Genomic DNA, 12,583 nt, shown 5'->3' with positions numbered 1-12,583 from the left:
ACACACAGCATCACCAGTGACAGCATCTACAATGTCATTTGTAACGCCACACACAGAATCTCTAGTGATAGCATCAACAGTGTCACTGGTGACATCACACCCTGCATCACTAGTGATAGCATCTACAGTTACTGATTACATCACAGAATCACGAGTGATAGCATCAACGATGTCACTGATGACATCACATACTCCATCACAAGTGATACCATCAACGCCGTCACTGGTGACATCACACACTGCATCACTAATGATAGCATCTAGAGTTACTGATGACACCACACACAGCATCACGAGTGATAGCATTGACGATGTCACTGGTGACACCACACACAGAATCACTAGTAATAGCATCAACGTCATCACTGATTACATCACACACTGCATCACAAGTGAAAGCATCAATAATGTCACTGGTGACATCACACACTGCATCACAAGTGATAGCATTTACAGTTGCTGATGACATCACACACAGCATCACAAGTGATAGCATCTACAGTTACTGGTGACATCACACACTGCATCACTAGTGATAGCATTGACGATGTCACTGGTGACATCACACACAGAATCACGAGTGATAGCATCAACGATGTCACTGATGACATCACACACTCCATCACAAGTGATATCATCAACGCCGTCACTGGTGACATCACACACTGGCTCACTTATGATAGCATCTACACTTACTGATGACACCACACACAGCATCACGAGTGATAGCATTGACGATGTCACTGGTGACACCACACACAGAATCACTAGTAATAGCATCAACGACATCACTGATGACATCACACACTGCATCACAAGTGAAAGCATCAATAATGTCACTGGTGACATCACACACTGCATCACAAGTGATAGCATTTACAGTTGCTGATGACATCACACACAGCATTGCAAGTGATAGCATCTACAGTTACTGGTGACATCACACACAGCATCGCAAGTGATAGCATCGACAATGTCACTGGTGACATCACACACTGCATCACGAGTGATAGCATCTACAGTTACTGGTGACATCACACACAGCATTGCAAGTGATAGCATCGACGATGTCACTGGTGACATCACACACTGCATCACTAGTGATAGCATCAACAGTGTCACTGGTGACATCACACACTGCATCACTAGTGATAGCATCAGCAGTATCACTGGTGACATCACACACAGCATCACGAGTGATAGCATCTACAGGTACTGGTGACATCACACACTGCATCACTAGTGATAGCATCAGCAGTATCACTGGTGACATCACACACTGCATAACTAGTGATAGCATTGACGATGTCACTGGTGACATCACACACAGCATCACTAAAAACAATATCACTGGTGGCGTCACACACACAGCATCACCAGTGACAGCATCTACAATGTCATTTGTAACGCCACACACAGAATCTCTAGTGATAGCATCAACATTGTCACTGGTGACATCACACACTGCATCACTAGTGACAGCATCTACAGTTACTGATGACATCAGACACAGAATCACGAGTGATAGCATCAACGATGTCACTGATGACATCGCACACTCCATCACAAGTGATATCATCAACGCCGTCACTGGTGACATCACACACTGCATCACTGATGATAGCATCTACAGTTACTGATGACACCACACACAGCATCACGAGTGATAGCATTGACGATGTCACTGGTGACACCACACACAGAATCACTAGTAATAGCATCAAAAACGTCACTGATGACATCACACACTGCATCACAAGTGAAAGCATCAATAATGTCACTGGTGACATCACACACTGCATCACAAGTGATAGCATTTACAGTTGCTGATGACATCACACACAGCATCGCAAGTGATAGCATCAGCAGTATCACTGGTGATATCACACACAGCATCACAAGTGATAGCATCTACAGTTGCTGGTGACATCACACACAGCATCGCAAGTGATAGCATCGACGATGTCACTGGTGACATCACACACAGCATCACTAGTGATAGCATCAACAGTATCACTGGTGACATCACACACAGCATCACGAGTGATAGCATCAGCAGTATCACTGGTGACATCACACACAGCATCATGAGTGATAGCATCTATAGTGACTGGTGACATCACACACAGCATCGCAAGTGATAGCATCGACGTTGTCACTGGTGACATCATACACTGCATCACTACTGATAGCATCAGAAGTATCACTGGTGACATCACACACAGCATCACAAGTGATAGCATCTACAGTTACTGGTGACATCACACACAGCATCGCAAGTGATAGCATCGACGATGTCACTGGTGACATCACACACTGCATCACTAGTGATAGCATCAGCAGTATCAATGGTGACATCACACACAGCATCACGAGTGATAGCATCTATAGTGACTGGTGACATCACACACAGCATCGCAAGTGATAGCATCGACGATGTCACTGGTGACATCACACACTGCATCACTAATGATAGCATCAGCAGTATCACTGGTGACATCACACACAGCATCACGAGTGATAGCATCTACAGTTACTGGTGACATCACACATTGCATTCCTAGTGATAGTATCTACAATTACTAATGACATCCATACAGCGCTTCAAGTGATAGCATCGACGATGTCACTGGTGACATCACACACTGCATCACTACTGATAGCATCAGCAGTATCACTGGTGACATCACACACAGCATCACGAGTGATAGCATCTACAGTTACTGGTGACATAACACACAGCATCACAAGTGATAGCATCCACGGTGTCACTGGTGACATCACTAGTGATAGCATTTACAGTTACTGGTGACATAACACACAGCATCACAAGTGATAGCATCTACAGTTACTGGTGACATCACACACAGCATCGCAAGTGATAGCATCGACGATGTCACTGGTGACATCACACACAGCATCACGAGTGATAGCATCTACAGTGACTGGTGACATCACACACTGCATCACTAATGATAGCATCAGCAGTATCACTGGTGACATCAGACACCGCATCACTAGTGATAGCATTGACGATGTCACTGGTGACATGACACACAGCATCACTAAAAACAATATCACTGGTGGCATCACACACACAGCATCACCAGTGACAGCATCTACAATGTCATTTGTAACGCCACACACAGAATCTCTAGTGATAGCATCAACAGTGTCACTGGTGACATCACACCCTGCATCACTAGTGATAGCATCTACAGTTACTGATTACATCACAGAATCACGAGTGATAGCATCAACGATGTCACTGATGACATCACATACTCCATCACAAGTGATACCATCAACGCCGTTACTGGTGACATCACACACTGCATCACTAATGATAGCATCTAGAGTTACTGATGACACCACACACAGCATCACGAGTAATAGCATCAACGTCATCACTGATTACATCACACTGCATCACAAGTGATAGCATCAGCAGTATCACTGGTGACATCTCACACTGCATCACTAGTGATAGCATCAACAGTGTCACTGGTGACATCACACACTGCATCACTAGTGATAGCATCTACAGTTACTGATTACATCACACACAGAATCCCGAGTGATAGCATCAACGATGTCACTGATGACATCACACACTCCATCACAAGTGATACCATCAACGCCGTCACTGGTGACATCACACACTGCATCACTAATGATAGCATCTACAGTTACTGATGACATCACACACTGCATCACAAGTGATAGCATTTACAGTTGCTGATGACATCACACACAGCATCGCAAGTGATAGCATCAGCAGTATCACTGGTGACATCACACACAGCATCACGAGTGATAGCATCTACAGTTACTGGTGACATCACACACTGCATCACTAGAGATAGCATCAGCAGTATCACTGGTGACATCATACACCGCATCACTAGTGATAGCATCAGCAGTATCACTGGTGACATCATACACCGCATCACTAGTGATAGCATCAGCAGTATCACTGGTGACATCATACACCGCATCACTAGTGATAGCATTGACGATGTCACTGGTGACATCACACACAGAATCACGAATGATAGCATCAACGATGTCACTGATGACATCACACACTCCATCACAAGTGATATCATCAACGCCGTCACTGGTGACATCACACACTGGCTCACTTATGATAGCATCTACACTTACTGATGACACCACACACAGCATCACGAGTGATAGCATTGACGATGTCACTGGTGACACCACACACAGAATCACTAGTAATAGCATCAACGACATCACTGATGACATCACACACTGCATCACAAGTGAAAGCATCAATAATGTCACTGGTGACATCACACACTGCATCACAAGTGATAGCATTTACAGTTGCTGATGACATCACACACAGCATCGCAAGTGATAGCATCAGCAGTATCACTGGTGACATCACACACAGCATCACGAGTGATAGCATCTACAGTTACTGGTGACATCACACACAGCATCGCAAGTGATAGCATCGACGATGTCACTGGTGACATCATACACTGCATCACTACTGATAGCATCAGAAGTATCACTGGTGACATCACATACAGCATCACAAGTGATAGCATCTACAGTTACTGGTGACATCACACACAGCATCGCAAGTGATAGCATCGACGATGTCACTGGTGACATCATACACTGCATCACTACTGATAGCATCAGAAGTATCACTGGTGACATCAAACACAGCATCGCAAGTGATAGCATCTACAGTTACTGGTGACATCATACACTGCATCACTAGAGATAGCATCAGCAGTATCACTGGCGACATCACACACAGCATCACGAGTGATAGCATCTACAGTTACTGGTGACATCACACACTGCATCACCAGTGATAGCACCAACGATGTCACTGGTGACATCTCACACTGCATCACATGTGACAGCACCAACGATGTCACTGGTGACATCACACACTGCATCCCAAGTGATAGCATCAATAATGCCACTGGTGACATCACACACATCACCAGTGACAGTATCTCCGATGTCATTTGTAACATCACACACAGAATCACTAGTAATAGAATCAATGATGTCACTGATGACATCACACACTCCATCACAAGTGATATCATCGACGACGTCACTGGTGACATCACACACTGCATCACTAGTGATAGCATCTACAGTTACTGATGACATCACACACAGCATCACGAGTGATAGCATCCACGGTGTCACTGGTGACATCACACACTGCATCACTAGTGATAGCATTTACAGTTGCTGATGACATCACACACAGCATCACAAGTGATAGCATAGACAATGTCATTTGTAACACCACACACAGAATCACTAGTAATAGCATCAACATTGTCACTGATGACATCACACACTTCATCACAAGTGATATCATCAATAATGTTACTGATGACATCACACACAGCATCAAAAGTGAAAGTGTCAATAATGTCACTGGTGACATCACACACTCCATCACAATTGATATCATTGACGACGTCACTGGTGACATCACACACTGCATCACTAGTGATAGCATCTACAGTTACTGATGACATCACACACAGCATCATGAGTGATAGCATCTACAGTGTCATTGGTGACATCACACACTGCATCACTAGTGATAGCATCAACAGTGTCACTGGTGACATCACACACTGCATCGCTAGTGATAGCATCTACAGTTACTGATGACATCACACACTGCATCACTAGTGATAGCATCAGCAGTATCACTGGTGACATCATACACCGCATCACTAGTGATAGCATTGACGATGTCACTGGTGACATCACACACAGAATCACGAGTGATAGCATCAACGATGTCTCTGATGACATCACACACTCCATCACAAGTGATATCATCAACGCCGTCACTGGTGACATCACACACTGGCTCACTTATGATAGCATCTACACTTACTGATGACACCACACACAGCATCACAAGTGATAGCATTGACGATGTCACTGGTGACACCACACACAGAATCACTAGTAATAGCATCAACGACATCACTGATGACATCACACACTGCATCACAAGTGAAAGCATCAATAATGTCACTGGTGACATCACACACTGCATCACAAGTGATAGCATTTACAGTTGCTGATGACATCACACACAGCATCGCAAGTGATAGCATCAGCAGTATCACTGGTGACATCACACACAGCATCACGAGTGATAGCATCTACAGTTACTGGTGACATCACACACTGCATCACCAGTGATAGCACCAGCGATGTCACTTGTGACATCTCACACTGCATCACATGTGACAGCACCAACGATGTCACTGGTGACATCACACACTGCATCCCAAGTGATAGCATCAATAATGCCACTGGTGACATCACACACATCACCAGTGACAGTATCTACGATGTCATTTGTAACATCACACACAGAATCACTAGTAATAGAATCAATGATGTCACTGATGACATCACACACTCCATCACAAGTGATATCATCGACGACGTCACTGGTGACATCACACACTGCATCACTAGTGATAGCATCTACAGTTACTGATGACATCACACACAGCATCACGAGTGATAGCATCCACGGTGTCACTGGTGACATCACACACTGCATCACTAGTGATAGCATTTACAGTTGCTGATGACATCACACACAGCATCACAAGTGATAGCATAGACAATGTCATTTGTAACACCACACACAGAATCACTAGTAATAGCATCAACATTGTCACTGATGACATCACACACTCCATCACAAGTGATATCATCAATAATGTTACTGATGACATCACACACAGCATCAAAAGTGAAAGTGTCAATAATGTCACTGGTGACATCACACACTCCATCACAATTGATATCATTGACGACGTCACTGGTGACATCACACACTGCATCACTAGTGATAGCATCTACAGTTACTGATGACATCACACACAGCATCATGAGTGATAGCATCTACAGTGCATTGGTGACATCACACACTGCATCACTAGTGATAGCATCAACAGTGTCACTGGTGACATCACACACTGCATCGCTAGTGATAGCATCTACAGTTACTGATGACATCACACACAGCATCACAAGTGATAGCATCCACAGTGTCACTGTTGACATCACACACTGCATCACTAGTGATAGCATCAACAGTGTCACTGGTGACATCACACACTGCATCACAAGTGATAGCACCAACGATGTCACTAGTGACATCACATACTGCATCACGAGTGATAGCATCAATAATGCCACTGGTGACATCACACACAGCATCACCAGTGACAACATCTATGATATCACTAGTGACATCACACACACACAACATCACCAGTGACAGCATCTACCATGTCACTGGTGACATCACACACAGCATCATTAGTGATAGCATCAACGGTGTTACTAATACCATCACACAATGCATCACAGCGATATCGACAATGTCACTGGTGACACCATGCACAGCAACACAAGTGATATCATCGACTATGTCACTAGTGCCATCACATGCATCATCACTAGTGATAGCAACTACAATTAGACTGGTGACATCACACACTGCATCACTAGTGATAACATTGACAATATCACTGGTGACATTAAGCACACATCACCAGTTATATCATCGACAAGGTTACTGTTGCCATCACACACTGCATCACTAGTGACTTCATCAACAATGTTACTGTTGCCATCACATACTGCATCACTAGTGACTTCATCAACGATGTAACTGTTGCCATCACACACCGCATCACTAGTGACTTCATCAACAATGTTACTGGTGCCACCAAACACACAGCCTCACCAGAGATAGCATCTACGATGTCACTGGTGACATCGTACACAGCATCACCAGTGAAAGCATCGATGATGTTACAGGTGACATCACACACAGCATCACAAGTGATATCATCGATGATCTTACTGGTGCCATCACACACACAGCATTACCAGTGATAGCATCTATGATGTTACTAGTGACACCACACGCAGCATAACTAGTGATAGCATCAACAATGACACTAGTGACATCACACACTGCATCACAAGTGATAGCATTTACAGTTGCTGATGACATCACACACAGCATCACGAGTGAAAGCATCCACGGTGTCATTTGTAACACCACACACAGAATCACTAGTAATAGAATCAATGATGTCACTGATGACATCACACACTCCATCACAAGTGATATCATCGACGACATCACTGGTGACATCACACACTGCATCACTAGTGATAGCATCTACAGTTACTGATGACATCACACACAGCATCACGAGTGAAAGCATCCACGGTGTCACTGGTGACATCACTAGTGATAGCATTTACAGTTGCTGATGACATCACACACAGCATCACAAGTGATAGCATCGACTATGTCATTTGTAACACCACACACAGAATCACTAGTAATAGCATCAACATTGTCACTGATGACATCACACACTCCATCACAAGTGATATCATCAATAATGTTACTGATGACATCAAACACAGCATCACAAGTGAAAACGTCAATAATGTCACTGGTGACATCACACACTCCATCACAAGTGATAGCATCTAAAGTTACTGATGACATCACACACAGCATCACGAGTGATAGCATCAACAATGTCACTGGTGACATCACACACTGCATCCCTAGTGATAGCATCCACAGTTACTGATGACATCACACACAGCATCACAAGTGATAGCACCAACAATGTCACTAGTGACATCACATACTGCATCATGAGTGATAGCATCCATAATGTCACTGGTGACATCACACACAGCATCACCAGTGACAACATCTATGATATCACTAGTGACATCACACACACACAACATCACCAGTGACAGCATCTACCATGTCACTGGTGACATCACACACAGCATCATTAGTGATAGCATCAACGGTGTTACTAATACCATCACACAATGCATCACAGCGATATCGACAATGTCACTGGTGACACCATGCACAGCAACACAAGTGATATCATCGACTATGTCACTAGTGCCATCACATGCATCATCACTAGTGATAGCAACTACAATTAGACTGGTGACATCACACACTGCATCACTAGTGATAACATTGACAATATCACTGGTGACATCACACACAGCATCACAAGTGATAGCACCAACAATGTCACTAGTGACATCACATACTGCATCATGAGTGATAGCATCCATAATGTCACTGGTGACATCACACACAGCATCACCAGTGACAACATCTATGATATCACTAGTGACATTACGCACACAACATCACCAGTGACAGCATCTACCATGTCACTGGTGACATCACACACAGCATCATTAGTGATAGCATCAACGGTGTTACTAATACCATCACACAATGCATCACAACGATATCGACGATGTCACTGGTGACACCATACACAGCAACACAAGTGATATCATCGACTATGTCACTAGTGCCATCACATGCATCATCACTAGTGATAGCAACTACAATTTCACTTGTGACATCACACACTGCATCACTAGTGATAACATTGACAATGTCACTGGTGACATTAAGCACACATCACCAGTTATATGATCGACAAGGTTACTGTTGCCATCACACACTGCATCACTAGTGACTTCATCAAAGATGTTACTGTTGCCATCACATACTGCATCACTAGTGACTTCATCAACGATGTAACTGTTGCCATCACACACCGCATCACTAGTGACTTCATCAACAATGTTACTGGTGCCACCAAACACACAGCCTCACCAGAGATAGCATCTACGATGTCACTGGTGACATCGTACACAGCATCACCATTGATACCATTGATGATGTTACAGGTGACATCCCACACAGCATCACAAGTGATATCATCGATGATGTTACTGGTGCCATCACACACACAGCATCACCAGTGATAGCATCTATGATGTCACTAGTGACACCACACGCAGCATCACTAGTGATAGCATCAACAATGACACTAGTGATATCACACACTGCATCACAGGTGACAGAATCTATGATGTCACTGGTGACATCATACACAAAGCATCACCAGTGATAGCATCTATGACATCACTGTTGACATCACACACAACATCACTAGTGATAGCATCAATGATATCAGTGGTGGCATCACACAAAACATCACCAGTTATATCATCACCAATGTTACTGTTGCCATCACACACTGCATCACTAGTGACTTCATCAACTGTGTTACTGTTGCCATCACATACTGCATCACTAGTGACTTCATCAACGGTGTTACTGTTGCCATCACACACACTGCATCACTAGTGACTTCATCAACTGTGTTACTGTTGCCATCACACACCGCATCACTAGTGACTTCATCAACGATGTTACTATTGCCATCACACACACTGCATCACTAGTGACTTCATTGACGATGTTACTGTTGCCATCACACACACTGCATCACTAGTGACTTCATCAACTGTGTTACTGTTGCCATCACACACCGCATCACTAGTGACTTCATCAACGATGTTACTATTGCCATCACACACCGCATCACTAGTGACTTCATCAACGGTGTTACTGTTGCCATCACACACACTGCATCACTAGTGACTTCATCAACTGTGTTACTGTTGCCATCACACACCGCATCACTAGTGACTTCATCAACGATGTTACTATTGCCATCACACACCGCATCACTAGTGACTTCATTGACGATGTTACTGTTGCCATCACACACACTGCATCACTAGTGACTTCATCAACTGTGTTACTGTTGCCATCACACACCGCATCACTAGTGACTTCATCAACGATGTTACTATTGCCATCACACACCGCATCACTAGTGACTTCATCAACAATGTTACTGTTGCCATCACACACTGCATCACTAGTGACTACATCGACGATGTTACTGTTGCCATCACACACAAAGCCTCATCAGAGATAGCATCTACGATGTCACTGGGGACATCACACACAGCATCACTAGTGGTATCATTGAAGATATCACTGGGGACATCATGCACGCATCACTAGTGACATCACTGAAGATGTCACTGATGACTTCATGCACACGTCACTAGTGATATCATTGATGATGTCACTGGTGACATCACACACAGCATCATTAGTGAAAGCATTCACAATGTCAGGGGTGACAGTATGCATACATCACCAGTTATATAATTTACAATATTACTGGTGCCATCACATACGCATCACTAGTGATATCATCAACAATGTCACTGGTGACATCACACACACATCACTGGCGACATAATACACAGCAGCACTACTGATAGCATCGACAATGTCACTGGTCACATCAGACGGCATCACTGGTGATAGCATTGACGATGTCACTAGTGATATCACACACATCACTAGTGATATCATCAACAATGTCACTGGTGACATCACAAACACATCACTGGTGACATCATACACAGCAGCACTACTGATAGCATCGACGATGTCACTGGTGATCGACGATGTCACTAATGACATCACACACATCGCTAGTGATATCATTGATGCCACTGGTGACACCACACACATCACTAGTGATATCATCGACAATGCTACTTGTGACATCACACTTGTAACTGAGTAAAGAAGAGGTAGAGGAAAGTGACTTCACCTGGAAGGTGAGAGAAGGACAGAAAGGATGAAGGCACAAGTCACTGAAGTATCTTTCAGAGATCACTTACCACAGCTTCTCAATCCTGCAGTCTGGACGCTCCAGTCCATGACACAACTGTATCAGCCCGGAGTCGCCCAGCTCATTGCGGCCAAGGTTCAGCTCTATGAGGGATGGAGTCTCAGAAAGAGCGACGGCGAGATCTGCACAGCAGGCACCAGTGAGAGAGCAGTGACACAAGCTGCAACGACAAGCAGAGCAATGTGTGCATCCTTAACAAAACTAGCATGGGTAAATGCAGATAGTTTGGCTTCTCTATGGTGTGTGTACACAGAGCACGCAACACATGGGCACTCATGCCCCCTAAAAACATTAGCACAGAGGCAGCACACACCGAAACCCACTGGAACAAAGTCCAACAGACATACAGGCATCCGTGCTCAGTGACCAGCAACATGCAGGCATCAAGGCGCACAAACCCATATTCATTCCTAAACAATGCGCTGCAGGAGGCATAGTGTGGTGAACCACCCGAGGTGTAGAGCCATGTGCACTAGGAGAGCGCTACCTCCGGCGCAGGGTGGTGCGACCCAAAGGAACCCTGGGTAATGTGTCTCAGAGCAGCACTGGGGCCTGTGCATCAGGGAGCACTGGATGTGTTGCCTCAGAGGAAGACTGAGGGGTCATTACGACACCAGCGGTGGGTGGTGTAGTGGAGGTATTACCGCCAACAGGCTGGCGGTACCTACCTCCACTATTATGACACTGGCGGTATGGCCAAAGACAAACTGCCAAGTCAACACACTGACCGCCACAGCGGTAATGACCGCTGGGCTGGAGACATCAGTCTCCAGACCGGCGGCCATCACTAGGCTGCCCATGGCATTATGACTCCACCCACCACCATGGTTTCAGTGGTATCTGTACCGCCACTGAAAACATGGCGGTAGGCCCTATCAGTGCCA

General features: G+C 44.6%; 1 protein-coding gene across 6 annotated transcripts in view; it reads right to left on the bottom strand.

The window, feature by feature from the left end:
* Window positions 1-12,583, bottom strand: part of LOC138295285 (NACHT, LRR and PYD domains-containing protein 12-like) — a 157,018-nt gene that overhangs the window by 84,387 nt on the left and 60,048 nt on the right. For all 6 annotated transcript variants that reach the window (XM_069233489.1, XM_069233486.1, XM_069233488.1 and 3 more), the window contains one exon: window positions 11,689-11,859. In XM_069233489.1, coding sequence (XP_069089590.1) covers window positions 11,689-11,859 — 171 coding nt within the window. The remainder of the gene's footprint in view (window positions 1-11,688; window positions 11,860-12,583) is intronic.

The sequence above is a fragment of the Pleurodeles waltl genome, chromosome 5 (genome assembly GCF_031143425.1).
Source record: "Pleurodeles waltl isolate 20211129_DDA chromosome 5, aPleWal1.hap1.20221129, whole genome shotgun sequence".
NCBI lineage: Eukaryota > Metazoa > Chordata > Amphibia > Caudata > Salamandridae > Pleurodeles > Pleurodeles waltl.
Note: the sequence above shows the minus strand (reverse complement) of the source record. Positions and strands in the feature narration are given on the sequence as shown.